The 22,300-nt window shown below is 42.4% G+C and overlaps 1 protein-coding gene and 1 pseudogene across 2 annotated transcripts in view; one reads left to right on the forward strand and one right to left on the reverse strand.

The window, feature by feature from the left end:
* Nucleotides 1-5,151: 5,151 nt before the first annotated feature.
* The window catches only part of LOC147433983 (hexosyltransferase GAUT11-like), a 52,759-nt gene continuing 35,610 nt past the window's right edge, over nt 5,152-22,300 (forward strand). Inside the window, exons 1-2 of one of the 2 annotated variants that reach the window (XM_086490610.1) lie at nt 5,152-5,359; nt 5,453-5,682. In XM_086490610.1, the coding sequence (XP_086346736.1) occupies nt 5,533-5,682 (150 nt within the window). In that variant the 5' untranslated portion in view covers nt 5,152-5,359; nt 5,453-5,532. The remainder of the gene's footprint in view (nt 5,360-5,452; nt 5,683-22,300) is intronic. The other variant, XM_086490611.1, reaches the window with a different exon arrangement.
* Nucleotides 10,021-20,501, reverse strand: LOC147433984 (uncharacterized; annotated as a pseudogene).

A 22,300-nucleotide genomic window follows, 5' to 3' on the forward strand; every position in this document is an offset into this window, starting at 1 on the left:
AAAGACCAAAGAGAATAGTTGGTACCATCCAATTTGTCTTCGGATGTAAACGCACCAAAAATCTCTTTCTCCGTAGATTGAGCCATACTGTAGATGCACACAAGAGAGCAAAAGAACCTCCAAGAGATTCACAAATCTCCTCTCCAATGCAAGCAAAACTCTACACAAAATCTCAGCACAAAGCTAAGACAAGTTGCTTCCCAAAAGAACTGTTTACCTGAAGAAAATCTGTCAAAAAGCACACCCTCTTGATCTAAACGCCTCCGAAAAGTAACTTCTGCTACGCTGCTCAGAACAAAATTCTGAGGGCTCGAACGGCTTCGAAAGGGGGGTAAAACCCCAGGTCACTTGGTCAGAATACTCCCGGAACGTCGAGGATGCTCCCACGAACAAATTTTCCGAAAACTGCCTGAAAAGTGCGATTGCGTGCGCGGACGCGAAAACGCAAGTAGAGGCTCTGGAAATCACCTCGCTCTGATACCAATTGTTGAAGATGATGAAACAGGAAATAGAAGGAAGACAGCAACTCAGAGTAGGAAGAAGATGGAGAAGGAGAAGACACAGAGCTTGTGTACGAGATCTCTGTAGTCTGTCTCTCTATATTGGAATAATAATTGTGTGTACAAACTCAGAGCTACAAAGCTTATATGAAACCCTAAGAGATAAGGTGTCCTTTCACACCAGATGTCCAGGGGGAAAAACCCAGTGGGAGAAAAGTGCCCCTGGTGAAGCGCGTATACACACTAACACTACTACATGTCTACACTAACTCGACTATCAACTTCTTCTTTTTTCGCAAACTTTGATATAAATCTCATCTTGCTCATTACAAGAACTCTTGTCTAAAGTGGAAGATTTGTCTTCAGAATCTTTGCAATTCCATTTTGCTTCTTTATTGGCTTCTGGATGAACCTAAGAACCCTTTGATTGGCCCTCCTTCAATTCAGTTAACCCAGCTTCAATCAAGTCTGTCCTGACTTGTTGTACGTCATTAGCGAAGCTTTGCAATGTAGCTATCATGGACTCATCTAGTCCAAATACCAACCTTTCCTTCTGAACCTTTGAAGCCTCGAAAGGTAGTTCTTGAATCGTATGGGCTTCGGAACACTCTGGCTATTCTGGTAAATTCTTAGCTAGGTTTTCAATTATTTTTGGTGCGAGCTCCCTTTGCTCCTGCCATTCATCTACTACTTCTCCTTGCCCTTAGCCTTTCAGACGGCTCTCTACTACTCCCACTTCTTGGTCTCAGCAGTTTGTTTGTCCTCCTCCTCTTGGATCTCTTCAATGATTACCTCTTTACTTCTCGTTACCACCCTGATTGGCATTGGTTATAGTGCCTTTTGGTTAGTGGTTTCTGGCTTCGAACCTTCTGGGTAGTGAGCAGTAAAGTGGCCATACTTGCCGCAACCATAACAATTTAGGTTTTGTTTTTCATAATTTCCCCTTCCTTTGCCCCTACTAGTGCCTCCTCGATATCTCATTCTGCCAGCACCAATACTTGTACTAGCTTCATTATCCTTGGACCCACTGGTCCCATCTTCCTTGGGTGCTTTAGAGTTGGTCAACATGATCATTGTTAAGTCTTTACCCTTCTTAAAGTGGTGAATTCTTATTCCACAGTTATTCCAAACATGACCAAAGGCTTTACAATAAGTGTGTTGAGAACATTCAATAGACATATGGTCCTTTGATCTACACTTGGAACACTAGATCTATGTCTTCTTGATTGGGGATTTTGTCCTCGCAATTTCAGTGGACATCTCCTCTATCTTTCTAGTCCAGGACCCCTTTTTATTCCCCTTACCCTTATCATCTGACTCACTTTGAGAGGAGCTGGAGCTGCAACTGGAACTGAAACTCTCTTTAGTGGAGGACTCACTCTCACTAAATTGTTTCTTCTTATGCCCTTTCTCCTTCTTTGCCTACTACTCCAGTTTTAGAGCTCTTTGCACCAAATCATTGAACTTTTTTGTCGGTGTTGGAACCTCTTGTTCCCGTAGTTTCTTGATTTTGAACCCGTTCAAAAATCAGGCTCGCATCCCTTTTTTTGAAGGGGTTTCTCCGTCTGGTCAGTTCTTTGATCTCTCAACGTAGCTTGTGACCAATAATTTCCCTTGCTTAATCCTCTCCAATTCACACAAGATGTCTTCATCACCCCTGTTATATGAATATTCCAGCTTGAAGGCCTTAATAAGCTTGCTGTATAATTTGATTCGGCAAGCTGGGTAACGGTAGTACCATTTTCGTGCTGTACCAATAAAACTTCTCAGCATAAGTGCAGACGAGGTGACTATTATAAGATGCAAATATTTTTTGCCACCTTCCTCGATCCTTCAATAAGCATGATAACTGAACATGCTGAGAACTGGCTATCCCCAAGTACTTCTCTCAGAAGCATTCCCATCTGTCACATGCTTGACAATTATCTCAGGCCTCGTGCAATTCTCAAACGTGATCACTTGACCAACCTCTTCACCAAGCCTGCAACCAAATTCGTAAGCAACCCTCTTGGCTACAAACATTGCTACCACGCTTCGAGGTTGTGTGCAACCAATCTTCACTTTTGTTGTACTTGCTTCTACTAGATATTGTGTAACTTGTGTTGTTTTCCTTGAATCAATTCAACCTAAAACCTAGTTCTCATGGACTGTTCTAACTAGTGCATTTTTCAGCTTGTAAATGAGAAGCAGACCTTCACTTCTCATCTAAAAGTGTAGTGATCTTCATCCCATGTGATGGCATATTTCCCTCATGCTATGAAAAGGATTTGGCCCTCATCTAGTGACTATAAGCATTGGGAACACAAGCAAAAGTGATTGCACGTGCCCCCTTATTACATAATCCAACGACAATAGTCCATGACCAGACATACCATCCTACAAGCGTATTCATATGAACTTCTTGTCGAGGGGAACCCTCACTAAGCAGCCACTAAAAATAGCCTAGACCTTCCATTTCAAGACCATGTTGGGTACATCCTGCAATGAACACACTTAATCAGACAACATTCAAGGCCGAAAACTCCTAAAGAACATTTTTGAGCTTTATTGAGCATGCCACAATTTTTGTGACAACCCTTGACTAGCAATCTCAATGTGAATTCTCTCGCACATATGGAAGACTTGCGTGCCATAGACCTTCACGATGCTAGCATAGGTGATTACATCTAGAAACGACCCTTTACTTTTCATATGATGAAAACAACCCGAAGCTTCGTCGCCAAAGTCATGTTGGGAATATCTTGCAATGTAAGTTTTCCATTCTGTGCCACAGTCATGTTGGGATATCCTACAATCAAGATGTTCCAATAGATGACACTGCATACTGAAGTTCATGAAGATTTTTCAAGCTTTTGCAACATTTTGGAAGGAAGCTCATGAAGCATTTTTCATGTTTTTGCAACATTCTTTTGCAAGGATGTTTTTGGAAAAGTCCGTTGACTGGCAAAATGATCATGAATTCTTCCCATGCCAACATCTTGTGCAATGTCACATTTCAAGGTGCAAGTATGTTGGTAATTAATTCATGTCATCATATCAGTAAGCCACTCTTCAAACCCACGGCCTCATTATCTTCCTGCAACAACACTACCTTCTGTCTCCTCGCTTCAACGACTTTCATATGTGAAACTTCAAATGCATAATGGCACTACTTTTGTGTTGCAGAATGTCAGACATGTGCCCAAACTTACAAAGAGCTCGCTTTCTATAGGGCAATTGGATGATCTTGGCTACACTACAATTTTTGGTAATCGTTCTTGGCTGATCCGCAAAAGAACAACCTTGTCATGACGAAAGGTCGTAAAAACAGATCCCTGTAATCAATGTTTGTTTGGAGTGTCGATGAACACTGCATGAAGCTTACCCAATTTAAACAACCTCAATCTATCCTTTGCTTTTGACCATTCCTCCTCCAATTGACCAATGCCAAGTGGCATCCGTGCCCTTCCACCATTTTTGGCATGCTAAAGGCCTTAGTATCCATATGGGTGAAGGTCGTTTAAATTTGTTTGCTTGACATGTGTCCCTTTAAAAAAAATTGAACAGAAAGAAAGCATTTCTTTCAAAAGGCTGCTTTCATATTTTTTGGCATGCTGAAAAAGACTTTAAAAAACAAAGGATTAAAGAGTATGCATAGGAGTTTGATCCATAATGTGATGTAGTGATTTGATATATATATTTTTATACTCTCACTTGTAAATTTTCAAATGAGAACATTAATATATATTTTTGTTTTAGATTTAATGTGTCTTTTCATTTTTTTGTTTTTTTTTTTAATAATAATGTGTAATGTGCACCTTTCATCTTACTAATTAAGTGGAGTTTTTTTTGATATATGGTTGGGTTTACCCAAGAGTCGATGAATGACACTCAAAAAGGAATGTGCCTTCACCATGGAGGTTGTCAATTGGCATAAAAGAAAATTATACTTCTTTGGACCCGTAAAAAAATTAGCAAGCCTTCTCCCCTTGGAAGAGCATTTCTACCATCCACTTTTCAGCACGAAACGTGGATCGGTGTGATTGAATTGAATCCAGCAGTTACGTATTCAACAACACTACCACTACATTAAACATCAAAATCTTATAAAATAAATTTTATAGAGCTACCTTCGTCCCTTGTGAATGAAGAGAGATGTTGAAAAAAAAGTACGAGGTTTTTGCCGTCGACTCTTGTGTATCTATAATGAATAATATAATGTATATTTTTATTTTTATTTTTTCGTTTTATTTTGATTTTAAATGATAATATGTAATGTGCATTTTTCACCTCATTGTTTAAACGGTGCCTTTTTTAATATATAAACCATTTATGATTATTTATGTATAATGGATAATATAATTATATATTAAAACACAATGATAATTTCATGTGATTGTAACACTCATTCCTCCCTTAAGTTAAGAGGCCTTCGCGCCTCTTAGCCTTGTTCAAATAGCTCTTAGACAATCAAGGTAAAGAAATGAGCCGAGTTGAGAGGGTCGGGTTAATTCTCATTTGTTTGTTAAAACAAACTACCTACTACGTTTTTGCCTCAAATGTCGCACGTGCTAACGTGACTATGCTGGTCACTCGTCTTTGCCACTCCTGTGACCCGCTCCTCCCTCTCTCATAGACAGTTCCTCTCCTGTGACCCATCCCCCCCCCCCCCCCCCCCCCCCCCCCCCAAAAAAAAAAAGAAAAACCGGAAACAAAAGCAAACTCACACGCACTCGCACACACAGACGCAGGCACATTGGCATTCCTCTTTTCGTGGATCCGCATTGGATGAAAGCTCTTTACGGGGTGGTCTGCTGTACAATGATGGTGCTTGGAGCTGGATATGCTTCTTGGCGCTTTTGTCAGTTTTTCCTTGTAAGGTACACACACACACATAGAGAGAGAGAGAGAGAGAGAGAGAGAGAGAGAGAGAGATAGAGAGAGAGAGAGGTCTTCACCTCATGATTTTCCAGGGACCGCATTTTCCCATTCAAGAGTGCAATGGGCAGCCTACGCTAAGGGTGCAGTTTCTGGACCTGGGTGTTGTGCAGCAATGAGGCGAAGAGTTGGGGATCCCAGGCGCCAACAGCGGAGACGGTTCCCCACGGCCTTCATTCTGCTTATTATTGGTCTGTTCACGCTAATGATCTTGGCTCTTTATGGTCACCATCATCGACCCCCTGCTTCCTCATCAGCAAGTCAGGTGTGTGTGTGTGTGTGTGTGTGTGAGAGAGAGAGAGAGAGAGAGAGAGAGAGAGAGAGAGAGAGAGTGTAATATTATAATGTAGCGAGGAGTAAACTAAAAAGTATCTCAACTATATGTAATCGAGGAGATAAGTTGGACCGCAAGTGATGTTTTTCTGTTTGATGGAGCCAGTGATGTTATGCTTTTCAGCCTATTTAGGATGTCTCTTCTTTTCTTATTGCAAGTAACTTTTGAAGCCAATGCATGCGCTTGGCGGATAGTATCTTGGAGTCGACTGTCATTTGATGATTTCCTTGCATGATTATTCTAGAGTGTGCCTCTCTCTGAACATCTTCTGAAATTGTTTCACATTGGAAGTCTGTGGCAACTTGTATTGGATACTAGTTGATGAAGAATCGGTTTTTGAAGGCGCATCATCCACAAGGTAGTAGGAGAGGAGGTTTTGTAACACTTGGCCCAATACTCCCCTGTAATCACTTCCGGCGAGGGACCGGACGGATACGTAGAGATAATTGCAATCTACACACTTGACAACACCATCACTTCAAAACACTTGAATATCTGTGAAAGATAGAGAGAGTAGATGACACGACTCGGCGGAGTTCCGAGCCACGATGCACTATCCCCAAAGACTGGCACCCCTTTTGGTATTTCTTTATTAGTACACTTTGCAAAGTACAACTCATGAGGGTCCGATTCTCTTCGAGACTTTGCGTCCAGATGCTCCCGAGCAGTGGCACCTACTTGAGTTCAAGTGCTTTTAGGAATGATGCTTTTGAGGCTCTGCTTTGGCCCCTTCACTTCGTGATTCTTAGCTTGGCGTTGCTCCTTGAGTAGCTGGAATACTGAAATCCAACACCAACTCGCTTCAATTGGATCATTTATTCTCTTGCGTCAAATCGGGCATAATACTTGTAAAACCAAGGCATGCCCAATAGAACATCACATCCTCCCAAATCCATAAGGTAGAAGTCAACTTGATGTGTAAATGTCTGAACTTGAAGTCGGCGTGATCTAATCAATGGTGTCAATGAAGTATAAGTTCCATAGCCATTTGTGCTTCAATTTGCATCCCTTTGGCATATTGTTCAATGCCTAATCCTGCAGCTAATTCTGGGGAGATAAAATTTTGCATGGAACCCAATCAAATAGGATAATGGCATCTTGATCTTTAACTTTGACCACAACTTTACATGGTTCATTGGACGTGTCGACGGTAGGAACCCCTATCAAATCAGAAGCCAAACCAACTGAGGGAATGGGTTTCTTGTTTTTTGTGCTTCCATATGGGAGTGATCTTTTGTTATTGGGGTTTTCCGGACAATCCTAGGAAACATGGCCGCGCAGGCCACATTTGTAACACCTTCCTTCTGATTGTTATTGTGCCATCTCGTCAAGAGTTTGCTGTCGAATAGAAGTGTTGGAAACTGTACTAGGTCACGGTTGTGGAGTATCTTGGGCGGAGGATTGTGAACTTTGGTTTCTCTTCTGGGAAGGGGCGATAGTCACGAGACGAGCACCACGTGCCAATAGAAAAGAACAGACTGAATAGACTTTAAACACTTCAGTGACAATTGAACTGAAAGAGAGAGAGCACACGCGACACGAAGTGGCTGAATTCCACCCCAGAGAGTACTGGTCCCAAATGACTTCCCAGAAGTATCTTATCTAAAAAGGAATATTCAGTTGTTGGCACATCACAATGCAACACAAATGCTTACATATGCATGTTACAAGACACAACGAACAGCGCCGTTGAGCACTTCTCCAAGACAGACGGTTAGCGATATGAAGCTACTCAACGACTACCTCGTCACTCCCCCCGCAAATAACCTAAAAAGGTCCGGGCTATGAGTTCAGAAGACTGGTACAACCTAACGCTCCTTAGACCGCAGCCTGCGTCGCTTGGAGGTTCAAGCATACAACCAAACTAGACATCTCGTCTGCGTCGTTCAGAGGTTTTCTAGCATACAACGAAATGCTCCCCAGACATCCATCTGCATCTTTCTGAGGTTCAGACAATACCAAAACATCATTTTTCTCACTACTCCAGCCGAGAGTTAATTACCAATCAATAAAACTAGTATTTAAAACCAGAGTCAAACAGTTCAAATCGGTACCAAGACAGGTTTAAAACAAAGTGTCAACTTTCTCATACCAAGCACAAGGAGATCGCTTCAACCCATACAAAGCTTTCTTACATTTGCACACTTTATCTTCTTGCCCTTTAATGACAAAACCGCGAGGTTGTGTTACATAAACTTCCTCAAATATATCACCATTCAAGAAAGCAGTAACAATATTTGATTGATGTACATCCCATCCAAAATGAGCTACCAATGCATAGAAAACGCATAGTAGTCATACGACAAGTGGGAGCAAAAGTCTCTTCATAACTAGCCTTTCTGCTATGCATAACCTTTTGCAACATGTTGAGCCTTATAGCGATCAATCTCACCATCCGGCGTACGTTCTCTCTCTCTCTCTCTCTCTCTCTCTCTCTCTGGCTCATTCAGAGCTGACGAGCCGGTGAGCAGAGGAGAGCCAGGGCAATAGTACTTGCTCAATTGTTAATGCAAAAAGAAATACCAAAAGGGGCACGCCAATCTTTGGGGCCAATCTCTCTTGGCACGAAACTACGCTGGGCCGTGTCGACTCAATGAAATTGTGACTGAATTTTGCGAAGTGTTCTAAGGAAATCTCTCTCTCGTGTCGCGACAAATTTCAGACTTGGGGTGTCCAAGTTTGTTATAGTATGCACCAGCCATTTTGGCATACCTCTAGCCTACTCATTCTCAGCCCTTTCCACATCAAGTACATCATGTACATTTGCATCAGTAATAGACTGATTTGTAGCATTTTCTGAAACCCCCATAGGCTATACATTTGCCTCATTGGAATTTACATTCAAGTTTCTATCACTGAAAAGAGGCAATAAACTATCATAAATGTCTTGTGAGCTTACATTACTGTCACTAGGACATGACAACAAGGGTTGAACAGGATCTTCCACAAACACAACATCTCATGAAACCAAGATATGCTTTGTTTGTGGATGGTACAACCTGTAACCTTTGCTTTTAGTACTGTAACCAACAAAAATGCATTTAACAGCCTTATCATCCAATTTTCTGCGTTGCATTTGTGGCACCAAAGCATAAGCTAAACAACCAAAAGCGCGCATGTGATCAATAGAAGGCTTTCTATCATGCCATGCTTCATATGGAGTCGTATACTGCAAAGCTTTCGTAGGACACCGGTTGAGTACATAAGTAGCACACATGATGCCAAAACGAATGTGGTAAAGCTTGACTCATGACCATACATCGTGCCATCTCCGTAAGTGACTTGTTTTTTCTTTCAGCAACACCATTTTGCTGAGGTGTATACGGCACTATACATTGGTGTTTTATCCCACGACTAGCCAGAAATGCATTAAACTCATGAGACATATACTCCCTCCCTCGATAGCAGATACACTCTTGCATGCTTGGAGTAATCATCAATGAAAGTTACGAAGTAAAGCTCCAAGGATCAATCTGGAAGACAAAACATAGGAAATACTACTCGGATGCACTGGTAAGAGCAACCGTCACACCACAAATTCGAAAGCGAAGCAACCACCAAAGTTGCTTAAGAAAAACACCTGCCAAGGTACTAACTGCACTGTGGGCAAGGAAGTCAAGGACTTGAAGACACCGTGCATGGTACTCCGTTGAATGGAGCATCAGTAGGCGACTGAAGATTATAAGGTGGAAGCCCCCTGTAAAAGAGAAGTATCCTCAAAAGTACGCTCTAAGTTAACAAACTTACTCAACCCCACGTCGAAATAGAGTAAACACTGTCACTGAAAGCTCCAGAGCTAAAGCTGAGAGCTCCCTCCAAGATAGGAAGCCCCCTTCTCGCTCAATCTTGGGAAAAGAGAATGAGTACCACTAGAAAGAAATGTGAGACAATCTGAAGTAAAACTGCTTCTTGTGTAATTGAATAGCAAAACTTGAATCTCATAGAACTCAAGACTCAAAGAGTATCACACCATGGGTAAACTCGGACTGCTAAGGATAGGAAGACCTGATAGATCGTCACTTGAGGATCATGTTTGCCGAAGAAGCTGTCGGGGTCCAACAAGAACCTAGCTACTCAAGCAAACACCTTGAGATCAAACCAAATGTCCCCCACTCCCTTGCATCTTCCAAGATCAAACTTGTAGGTACAATCCAATACAATTTACTAAACTGCATATAGACTCTGAAGAGCACAAATACTCCCATTGTTGTAACTTGCTTCCTTAAAATCTCCACCAAAATTATCCTTTGTATTGAAGGGATATACCCACAAATACACTGTGCAATCAATATCCAATACACAACATGACACCAATACTCTAGGTAAGAGTAAAGGAACCGGCTTGGGGAACAAGCATGTGAAGAACACTAGGGCTGATCTGTAACATGCTAGAAAGCTGGGCAAAAAAAATGCGAGGAAAGAACCTGCTATACTTGCCCGCTGTTGCCAAATCTGCACCCGAAGGGCTGCCCCCAAGGTTGGAGCTCTTCAAAGGGATGTATGGAAGAAGCATCCCGTAGCGAAGTAGGAAAGCAGGGCTCGTAGCTCGCAACAGGGAACCTGCGTGCAGGTGCACACACACAGTGTCGAGCATCGCCTCTCCCCCTTACAAATGACTGTTGCCTCCTGCATGGGCAAGGCACGAGCTGCTTGACACTTGGCTCTCGTAGCCTTTAATAATTTAACTCTCAATATCTAAGGGGCGGTTTACCCGGCCATTACCCCTAGCTCAACAATGTGCGTGCTCCCCCATATTGGATACGTCACATTCCTTCCCCCTTCAAGAATTTTCGTCCTCGAAAATTTCTAGAATAGTCTCAAAGTTGGGAAACCTTTTCGGAGAGTGCTTACTCGCTTCCATGTTGAACTCTCTTTAATACAATCTTTCCATTTAATTAAGCACTCTTTATAAATTGTATTTCTAATTCTTTTTTCTCTTGTGTCTAGTATTTTCTCTGGCTCATGTGGAAGAGATTGAGTATCTATGAGCTCCACTATCTGATCATCTAGAATAAGATTGTCAGATTGACCCAATTCCTTTTGAGTATGCTAATGTGGAATTGTCACGATTGTGACTATGTTAACAGCATTACATCTACTCCTAGTTGTAGATACGCGAAGTGCCATGCCAAGGAGGACCCCTACGCTTGGATGGTCACACCCCTTTGCCCAAAAGATGCGTCTCTTCGCCAAAAGCCACACTCCTTCGACGGTTGGTCACACCCCTTCGCTCTATGGGTGTGACTCTTCGATGGTTGCAGCTCTTCGCCGAAAGGATGTGTCTTTACGTCTAAAGTCATGTCTCTTCACCAGGAGACGTGTCTTTTCATTTGTGTCTCTTCGTCTCCTATATAAGGAGCCTATTGTACTCATTTTCAAGTAGTGATTCAATCAATCAAACACAGAGTCTTCTGAGTCTTGTTTCTGAGTTCAATTCAAGTTTCTTAAGTCTTAATCATGAGTTTAAGTACTTAATTAAGGATTAGTGTCACAAACGGGAGCGCATCGCAGTATAGAATAAATTCGGATAAATAGAATTTATCACTTATTACTGAAGCCAGACGATATATATATATATATATATATATATATATATATATATATATATATATATATATATATATATATAGATAGATAGATAGATAGATAGATAGATAGATAGAGAGAGAGAGAGAGAGAGAGAGAGAGAGAGAGAGAGAGAGAATCGACACATTACTGGGACCAGGAGATGGGCTGGTCCCCCCCCGTAATAATATCTTTATTACTTAGGAGAAGTATATACAAGCACTTGAACGAACGTGTTAGGTGCAGCGGAATGAATGTTGTTCTTTCTCAAGATGAGTGCTCCGAATTGTACTCAAGGTTCCTTTTGTTCTTATGGAAGAGAGAGCCTTCCGTTCTTAATGAGAGAATGCTATGATCACAAACAAAGTGAAAGGACACTATGCGTGCAAGTGTATGAGACTGAGAGATAGAGAGAGAAGAGAATATGACACCAGAGACGTAAAACCCTCCTCCAAAGGCCCCACTCTCGTCGGCGAGAGTGGTCTACTTATGATTGCACAATCTGGTACAATGGGAATGCATGAGACTGATGCAAGTCCAGACTATGTTGACGACGACGACGGGGATGACGAGGCCGACTCTAGGGCTGAAATCTGCAATCGTGTATCTGCTGTCCAAAAACGCTATGGGCTGAAATCTGCTACAATCCAAAAACGCTGATTTGGGGGCTGTTTCTGTGGGTCTATGTCACTGAAAATTTGCAGGTTTAGGGCTGAAAACTGAGGTTCTTACCGGGCTGAATCTGTTGCTCTTTAGGGTTGAATCTTGATGGTCCTGTCCATTGCTGAAAATCTGCAGGCTAAGGTCATAAAGGCTGGAAACGCTAGGCTGATGCAACCCAAAATCGCTAGGTTGTTGGGTTCCCAAAAACGCTAGCTTGCTGGCTGATTCTGGCGATAGTTGCTGATGAAAAACGCTAGGGGATGTTGCTTCGTGGGCGAGGATGCCGATGCAAAACGCTAGGATCTGGGAGGTATGGCGATGACCACCTTGATGGAAACTCCAAGGTGCTAAGTCCTTTGCTTGGAGGGGAGACCACCAAGTTCTTGTTTAGAAGTTGCATGTTGAGCTTGGCTCCTGTTGCCTCTTCTGCCATTTAGTGCTAGTCTAGGTTTGCTTATATACAAACTTAGCAAAATTGCCCTACCTATTTTCCAACAAAAGTCACTTAAAAATAATAAGTGAAAAATGTCAAAAATAGGTAAAATAGGCTAAATGCACTGGAAAATTCCCCAGATGGATTCTAATGGGAATGCTGATGATCATGTTGTGTGCAACCAGAGGATATGCATCTACACTAAGTGACTGGACATGCACGGTCTACGAATAGACTCACAAAAGTGCCAGATCACTTCTAAATCTAGACCGACTGGACTGACTGAACCCTGATAATGCTGTAGCTTGTCCACGGACACATAGGGTTGGATGTGTCACGTGACATCCCCTCCTTTTCAAAGTGAGGTACTGGTATCGAACTGTATGGTGTCGAGGGAGATCGCCAATAGTATCCGGAATCTTGGAAGGGACTCTTCGCCGGCCCACTCTGATGTGTGGGTCACACGGTACTTGAACTTCATAAAGGTTTGCAATGCTTGCTTCTTTGGGCCGCGCCGAAAGTGACAGTCTTTTGTGGCTCCTTCGATGCTTCAACTTCGTCTAGAGTCATGCTTCTTTCATCTTCAAGAATCTCCATGGCTGAAAATTCCTGAAACCATTTCCAACACAAAACCATGAACATACCTATTCCATGTAAAGTGAGTGGAAAAAATCCTGTCTTCCTCAAAGACTGTGCATGCAATGTAGATGAACAAAGAGAGGGAGTGCCAAACCGTTCACCACACACATGCAAACAATGAGATCGAATCTTTCTCTTATGATTTAGAGCAATCCATTGTGGCAATTCACAACAGAAATGCCCATGCTTGGTGCTCATACTTTCATGTGTTCTTTCTACAAATGTGTCATGCCAAGGAAGAGACATGGAATGTGACTTCCTTGAATGCATACTTTTCAGCTTTTCATGAACAATCCGCATACATTCGTGCTCATTCATGAGTGAAACGTGCTCAACGTACAATATGTCATGCCTAGTAAAAGAGATCACATAAAGACACTGACTAAAATACAAGAAACGATCACGAATGAAACACGTGTACAATGCGTGCGTACTAATCATGCGAACACATAATACTTCCTGTGAGGGTTCTTTGGACCTAGGCTCGAGAGCCAAGATTGGTTCTTCTTGAATGATCGAATCGTCCTATGGGGGTTCTTTGGACCTTGACTCGAAAGCCAAGATCGGATCTTCGTGATTGATTGAATCTACAACGAGGTTAGCTTGGCTAGAGAAAGTATCCACTAACACATCATCCTTGTGAACAATCACATCATCTTCATGCAACTCATCATGCTTGTGAGAAATCACATCTTTATCATGTAAATCATCATGCTTGTGAGAAATCACATCTTGATCATGCAAATCATCATGCTTGTGAGAAATCACATCTTGATCATCATGCAAATCATCATGCTTGTCAGTGTCATCCAAATCATCATGCTTATCATATTCATTCAAATCATCATGCTTCTCATAATCATGCAAATCTTGTGTGTCATGCTTGGGAGAAGAAGAGACTGAGAGAGTCTCCTTTTCCCGAATCTCTTGCATCTGTGCCTGCATTTGAGAAAAGAGTTGCAACATCTCTTGCATTTTTGCTTTGGTCTCGCGATCAAATCTTGCTTGACATTCTTTTTCTTCCAAGTCGTACTGACGCTCTATGGCTGCCATTTCTTCTTCGTAGGCCTTTCTTTCTGCTTCTTTTCTTGGTCCAACTTCTCCATAGGAGTTAGTGCAATTCTTAACGTAGATGGGGAAGGGGGAGGGTCGGAAAAACCTCCTGCTGGGGAAAATTCTTCTTCGCCTCTCTCATGCTCTTTTCCGCGGGCGCACCCCTTGGCGGCCTTGCGCTCACACCAAGGTTGCTTTTTCCCACCTCACGTCGATTGGCTGGCCGCTAAGTGCACGGTCCGCTCTCAATGAGTGAAAAGAGGCACAAGGGGAGGCTGGACAAGCTATTCTTTCCTGGGATTCCTGTCACTCTTCAAAAACACGATTAGGAATCGACACGCACAAGGTTCGTGCGACCGCAACAAGCAAACAAAATTCTTGTGATTCTTTCCTTGAGTGATACAGAACGTTGCCAAAGCTCTGATACCAATGTTAGGTGCAGCGGAATGAATGTTGTTCTTTCTCAAGATGAGTGCTCTGAACTGTGCTCAAGGTTCCTTTTGTTCTTATGGAAGGGAGAGCCTTCCGTTCTTAATGAGAGAATGCTATGATCACAAACAAAGTGAAAGGACACTATGCATGCAAGTGTATGAGACTGAGAGATAGAGAGAGAAGAGAATACGACACCAGAGACGTTGTAAAACCCTCCTCCGAAGGCCCCAGTCTCGTCGGCGAGAGTGGTCTACTTATGATTGCACAATCTGGTACAATGGGAATGCATGAGACTGATGCAAGTCTAGACTATGTTGACGACGACGAAGGGGATGACGAGGCCGACTCTAGGGCTAAAATCTGCAATCGTGTATCTGCTGTCCAAAAACGCTATGGGCTGAAAACTGCTACAATCCAAAAATGCTGATTTGGGGGCTGTTTGTGTGGGTCTTTGTCGTTGAAAATGTGCAGGTTTAGGGCTGAAAATTGAGGTTTCTTTAGGCTGAAAACTGAGGTTCTTACCGGGCTGCATCTGCTGCTCTTTAGGGCTGAATCTTGCTGGTCCTTTCTACTGCTGAAAATCTGCAGGCTGAGGTCATAAAGGCTGGAAACGCTAGGCTGATGCAGGTCAAAAACGCTGGGTTGCTGGGTTCCCAAAAATGCTAGCTTGCTGGCTGATTCTGGCGATAGTTGCTCATGCAAAACGCTAGGGGATGCTGCTTTGTGGGCGAGGATGCTGATGCAAAATGCTAAGATCTGGGAGGTATGGCAATGACCACCTTGATGGAAACGCCAAGGTGCCGAGTCCTTTGCTTGGAGGGGAGACCACCAAGTTCTTGTTGAGAAGTTGCCTGCTGAGCTTGGCTCCTGTTGCCTCTTCTGCCATTTAATGCTAGTCTAGGTTTGCTTATATACAAACTTAGCAAAATTGCCCTACCTACTTTCCAACAAAAGTCACTTAAAAATAATAAGTGAAAAATGTCAAAAATAGGTAAAATAGGCTAAATGCACTGGAAAATTCCCCAGATGGATTCTGATGGGAATGCTGATGATCATGCTGTGTGCAACCTGAGGATATGCATCTACACTAAGTGACTGGACATGCACGGTCTACGAACAGACTCACAAAAGTGCCAGATCACTTCTAAATCTAGATTGACTGGACTGATTGAACCCTGATCATGCTGTAGACACATAAGGGTTGGATGTGTCACGTGATAGAACATATTACCACATTCGTTCTAGAATAAGACTTGATGGTTCCCGGAAGCCTCGGCTTCCTATTCCAAGGGCAAAACCCTTTTCCAAGGAACTTCCGTTCCTTATTCCAAATCCTCGAGAATCAAGGTTCTCGCCTTTGGATCTCACCTTCTAGACGCAGGGCATGGCATCCCTGCAAGTGTTTTCTGACTCTATTTCTAGAGTCTGCTTTTCCGGACATGAAGTCCTTACTTGGAAATCTCAACTTCCGGATCACAACTCAAGAGACTACCTCTCTCCGATCCGTGGATCTACTTCCCAAACTTGGGTACGAAACCCTTGGGCTGATCTGGCTCTAATTCCTCAGAGCGCTTTCTCGTGCAGAGGCTCATTCCTTCCTCTGCTCCTACTCCCTCACTAATAGGAAGTATACCTGCAAACAAATACTTAAGAGATCATAACACGAAAACTGTTACCTTTAAAGTTTCGATGCTCGAAACGCAACTTGGTTCTCGAAAATCAATTCCCTGGAAGAGATCTCTACGTAGAAAACCCTCTCTTCCAATCCTACACACAAAAGAGGTGTGTTTTCGGGTTCCTTCTCGTAAATCAGCCCCGTCTACGACGTTTATGGGCTGAAAACAGAGAAAAACAGCAACTTGTCGCGATGGAAACACGCTCCGTAGGCACTTCTTCGCAAGGGAACTCGCGCACTGGGTCTTGGCGACATCTGGTACACTTGGGGCAGCCATGGGCATCACCGGCAATGTCTTCTTTGCGGATGAAATTTGCAGTAGCATCTTCTTTTTGCAAGAACTGATATCCTCCTCTGAGTGGGGGCATGTGATGCTTTTATAGCTCTTGTCCACGGCTCGAATAGCTGAGCGTAGGTTGCTCGCGTAGAGATTGCGGCTGTTTCTTTTATTATTTAATTTCTTTCTTTCTTTTGCGCTGTTATGCCAGAAAAAGAGAGAGAGAAAACGTTGGCTGATCTGTTGCCTTATTTAATAAGTGGGCAGCCGTCATATTTTAAAAATAGTATGAATGTGCCCAAAAACTCAATAAAACCTTATAAGGTAAAAAACAAATGCTTTCACAGCACTTCCTAGGCGTCCCTTGATGCAATCACATGCACAGCTGCAATGCAGACATAGACTTCCTCGCGAGAAAGCATCTACTTTTCCAAAAAGCAATCCCACTTTCTTAGAAAGCATCCGTTTTTCCTCAAAGTTTCCTTTGAACCCATCTTCATTCAAGCGCTTGCTTTTCCTTGTGCACAATTCTAACACAGTTTGGAATTTCCTCTCGACTATGGATATCCCCTTTCTGATGCACCCGTCACCCACCTTGTGAGGCATTAGGAATACCCATCACCTAGTCCTTTTCTACCGAACTTACGATACAATCTCCTTCGCGATGCTCTATGTCACCCATATTACGACGCATCAGAGATGTCCGTTCCCGGATGGTTGGATACTTCTTTCCGATGCTCCCTGTCACCCATCCGAAGTACTCGTTCCTGGTGGCTTTACAAATATTCCCGTTCTCAGTGCTGTCGTCATTACTCTGAATGAGGTACTTAGAAATATCTGTACTTGGATGTCTCCAGTGAGAAAACCCCTCACTTAAAATTCCAATAATTCATTCAGAATTATTTTTCCTGGTGTTCCAAGCGAGAAAACCCTCTCACTTATAAATCCAATAATTCATTTAGAATCATTTTCCTGTCAGATAAAGCCAATTTAGCAACAATAGTACCTAGAATCCTTACAGTGTTTATCGACGAACTCAAACCCAACTTGAAGGACGATGTGCACAAATACAACCCTAGCACCTTGGATGCTGCAATTGCCTATGTGGAGCGTCTTGGCGATAATCGGTGCCCTACACGGAATTTTCTCCCTGGTGAAAGATCTTTAAATAACGCTCGCTTTTCACAACGCGATCACAGAGACAACTATAGCCAAAGTCAGCAACATAAGTCTAAGTTCAGACAGCAAGCAACGCAACCTTATTCAACTTCAAGGTTCTATTCTCAAGATCGATAATCTCAAGGCAGATCTTTTTCAAATGTTCCTCCATCAAGCCCAAAATGTGACTTATACTTTTTTGGGCACATGAGTGGTATTTCATGTCAGATTTTGGCTTTGTGCAAAGTGAGTGCATTTTTGGTCTTGGAGCTAGTGAGCAAGTGACTTTTGTGCATCATGTGGGTTTTTGGCTTGAACACAACATGTAAAAGAGTCCTAAGGTGAAAAAATACAAGCAGATGCCAATTTAAGCTCTTGAGCTATTAATCGCAATTGATAGTTGATGATGCAAAATTTTATCAAGTTAATTTTTTGATGACCCACATTTATCCTATACCCTCAGTAAGTAATACTTAGCTTCTGTTTGGTCTTCTTCTGAGCTGTTGACACCATTCGAGCACTTGGTACTCCGACTCTACCAGTTTTTGGTTCTTGCACTTTGTTGCGGCCATTTTCTTCAGTCCCGGCATATGGACACATCCCATAGGTTGTCCAGACATGCTCTGTCAAGTTTCGTCCAATTTGGAGTTGATTTGTGGACATAGCTAAAAAATGACGCTTTGTAGATCATCTAGTCGTTTTTGGTTAGGAAGGATTATGTACAATTTGCGGTGGTGACCATAGATGGTATCAATGTCCAAAGAAACCAAATCCATCTAATTTGAAAAGAAATTTCAATGCGGAAACATCATCAAACTTTGAACAACTAGATTCTGCTAAGGATAAAGGAAAATCAGTGGTCAATACAATTCGTGTCTGAGAGGATACAAGTATTCTTATGAAGCATGCTTAGTGTGGTTCTTCACTTTTGGAGCCTCTTTCAAAGCAAGTTTTGAGCCTTCTTGGAACTATCAATGGTCGTTCCATCAATGTTTTGGTGGACAGCGGATGTTCGATTAATTTCGTCAGCACTCAGATAGTGCAACAACTTGGCTTACCAACTCAGAAAACATCTCACTTATATGATGTGGAATTAGCAGATGGATCAATTTTGACTTGTGATCAGACAGTTCGACAGTTGCAGTTCGATATTCAAACTAATGCAGATCAATTGGATTTCGAAGTCATGCCTTTCTTGGTGAGCATTGGTTATTCCAATATGATCCCGCAATTAGCTTTCAAGGACATACTATCAATTTGTTCAAAGATGGACGTGAACTGGTTTTACATGGACTTTATCATGCGGAATGAGTGATTTAAGCCTCACGTGTACTAGTCAAACGACATGATACAGAGGATTATGAAGCAAATATGATCTCCGATGTAGATGCAGAAATTCTAATTGATAAATTTTTGAAATTATTAACTTCTCCTGAATCAATTACTGAAGACAAATATGATTTCAAGTAAGAAGTTTTTCCAAGTGATACTTTGTTACCATACAAAGATAAGGACATAGTTGCAGATTCTGAGTCTGAAGACAGCTATGCTTTCTTTGATTCTTTGCTGGATGATGATATGCCAATTGCAAGTCATGAAATGGCAGTTTCTGAAGAAGACTCTGAAGAATTTTGGGATTCTTTATTGGAAGATGATTACAGTCTCAAGCCAAAATCCTCTCCAGTGATTATTAAAGTTGAAGTTACCCCATCTGAAGAGTACCTTGAGAAGATTTCCTCTTCCCCAAATATTTCACAGTTACTGAAAGATTTTGAACCAGAAGTCTTACAACGCATGAAGAATTTTGAAGATCAATCTCTTGTTGCAGTCAACCTGATTATGCCAAATTCCTCTAAAAGGTCTTTGAATAATGCAATGACATGGGATTTAGCGGTAAAAGCAAAAAGGTTTCGTAAGAAGCAAAGGTTCAAGACAAAGGTTTCCGATAACTCAAAGATTGAAGATTTTCGAAGATTCAATGCTTTTTCAGAGTTCTATCAACATCAGAAGTCATTTCTTTGACACTGACTCTGATTTTAAATGGGAGGGAATGTCACGATTGTGACTATGTTAACAACATTACATCTCCTAGTTGCAGATACGCGAAGTGCCATGCCAAGGAGGACCTCTACGCTTGGATGGTCACACCCCTTCGCCCAAAAGACGTGTCTCTTCGCCAAAAGCCACACTCCTTCGATGACTGGTCACACCCCTTCGCTCTACGGGTGCGACTCTTCGCCCAATGGTTGCAGCTCTTCGCCGAAAGGATGTGTCTTTACATCTAAAGTCATGTCTCTTCACTAGGAGACGTGTCTTTTCATTTGTGTCTCTTCGTCTCCTGTATAAGGAGCCTATTCTACTCAGTTTCAAGCAGTGATTCAATCAATCAAACACAAAGTCTTCAGAGTCTTGTTTCCGAGTTCAGTTCAAGTTTCTTAAGTCTTAATCACGAGTTTAAGTACTCAATTAAGGATTAGTACTTAGAATCCTTACAGGAATACTGGATGTATGCCACTTATCTCTGGCAAGTGGAGTTTGTAAGCCATATCTCCAACTTTCTTTAGTATTGTGCAAGGTCCACATTACCTTGGTGATAATTTTGGACATGGTCTTGTCTTCATGGTTTTAGACTTTTTAGGCACTTTCAAATAAATTTGTTCCCCTTCCTCAAAGGTAAGAGGCCTTCTATGCAAATCAATATTTGTCTTTGCTCTATCTTGAGCCCTTTTAATACTGGCTTTAGCAAGTTTAAGCTTTTCATTCATATCTTCTAAAAAGTCTTTAGCTGCCTGAACTATTTCCTTTTGTAGTCCCACTCCATAAGGAGCTCTAGACTGAAACGCATACATTAACATGAATGGACTATATCTAGTGAAAGAGTGCTTGGCACTATTATATGCAAACTCTACTATAGGTAAGTACTCTTCCCAATTAGCTTGCCGCTTACTTACATATGCTCGTAGAATATCTGCTAGGATTTGATTAACCATTTCAATTTGACCATCCGTTTGAGGATGCTCAGCTATAATCATGCCTAGTTTAGTATCCAACCTCTTAAAAACAGCTCTCCAAAAATGGCTATGAAACTTCTTGTCTCTATCAGACACAATATCTGCCAGTAATCTATAAAGTCGTTAGAGGTTTTCTACAAGTAATCTAGCCAATTCAAGAGTTTTAACACTAGATTTGGTTGGAATAAACCTAGCCATTTTGGTTAATCTATCCACTATTTGTTAGGTGCAATGGAATGAATGTTGTTTTTATCTCAAGATTAGTGATCTTTATTGCTCAAGGTTCCTTTTAGTTCTTAGGGAAAGAGAGAGCTTTTCGTCTTATGGAGAGTGCTATGATCACGAACAAAGTGAGTGGATATTGTGCGTGCAAGTGAATGAGACTTAGAGAAGGAGAGAGAAGAGATACGACACCGAGAGGTTGTAAAACCCTCCTCCGAAGGCCCCACTCTTGTCGGCGAGAGTGGTCTATTCTTTGATTGCACAAAGGTGTACAATGCCTATGCAATGGACAGATGCAAGTTGGACTATGCCGATGACGACGACGACTCGATGGCTGAAATCTGTAGGCTTCTAATCGCTGAATTCGGGGACTGTTTCGGTGGCTGAAAATGACTGTTTTGGCTGCGTTTTCTTGGGCTAAACTTGGGGGAACTTTTGCAACCAATCTAGGGCTGATCTGCTGTGCTTCATCTGCCGATAATCCTGCGTTTTCCAATGCTGAATTGCTGATCCAAAAACGCTGGAATGGCAGAGGTGCTACTGCGTTTTATGGCTGAAAACGCTGGTTCAAAAACGCTAAGGCTATGGGTACTGCTGCTGCAAACGGGATGAATCTGCAACCGCTAGATGACTTGGGGAGTGAGGGCAATCAAGCAAAGGCTGAAATCGCCATGGGATCTGGAATGGCTGATCTAAGGCAAAAACGCTACCAGGCTGAAGTTGATGGCGATGATGCAAATGAGGAAACGCTGGGGATCTGGTGTTGCCCGCGGTAACTGCGAGAGGGAACGCCGGGCTGATGTGTATCCAAAAGGCTAGGGCTCTGATGGTGTAGCTGATGATGCAAAGCCAAAACGCCAGGGGTTCTGGGGGGTACCGCTGAGAAGTTGCCTGTTGAGCGGGAAGCTCCTGCTGCCTCTTCTGCCAGAAAGTGCTAACTGGGGTTTGCTTATATATTAACTTAGCAAAATTGCCCTACCTACTTTTGTTGGAAAGTCACTTAAAAATATTAAGTGAAAATCCCAATAAATAGGAAAATAGGCTAAATGCACTGGAAAAGTCCCCTAACTAATGCTAATGGATTCTGATGGAAATTTCGATGATCATGCCGTGTGCAACCGGAGGATATGCATCTATGCTAAGTGACTGGGCATGCACGGTCTACGAGTAGACTCACAAAAGTGCCAGATCACTGCTAACCCAACTTGACTGAATTGACGGAACCCTGCTGTGGTGTAGCTTGTCCACGGACACATAGGGTTGGGATGTGTCACGTGACATCCCCTCCTTTTCAAACTGAGGTACTGGTACCGAACTGTATGGCGTCGAGGGAGATCGCCAACAGCATCCGGAATCCTGGAAGGGGCTCTTCGCCGGCCCACTCTGCTGTGTGGGTCGAGCGGTACTTGAACTTCATAAAG

The sequence above is a fragment of the Adiantum capillus-veneris genome, chromosome 19 (assembly GCF_014529385.1).
Source record: "Adiantum capillus-veneris isolate H3 chromosome 19, ASM1452938v2, whole genome shotgun sequence".
NCBI classification, from domain to species: domain Eukaryota; kingdom Viridiplantae; phylum Streptophyta; class Polypodiopsida; order Polypodiales; family Pteridaceae; genus Adiantum; species Adiantum capillus-veneris.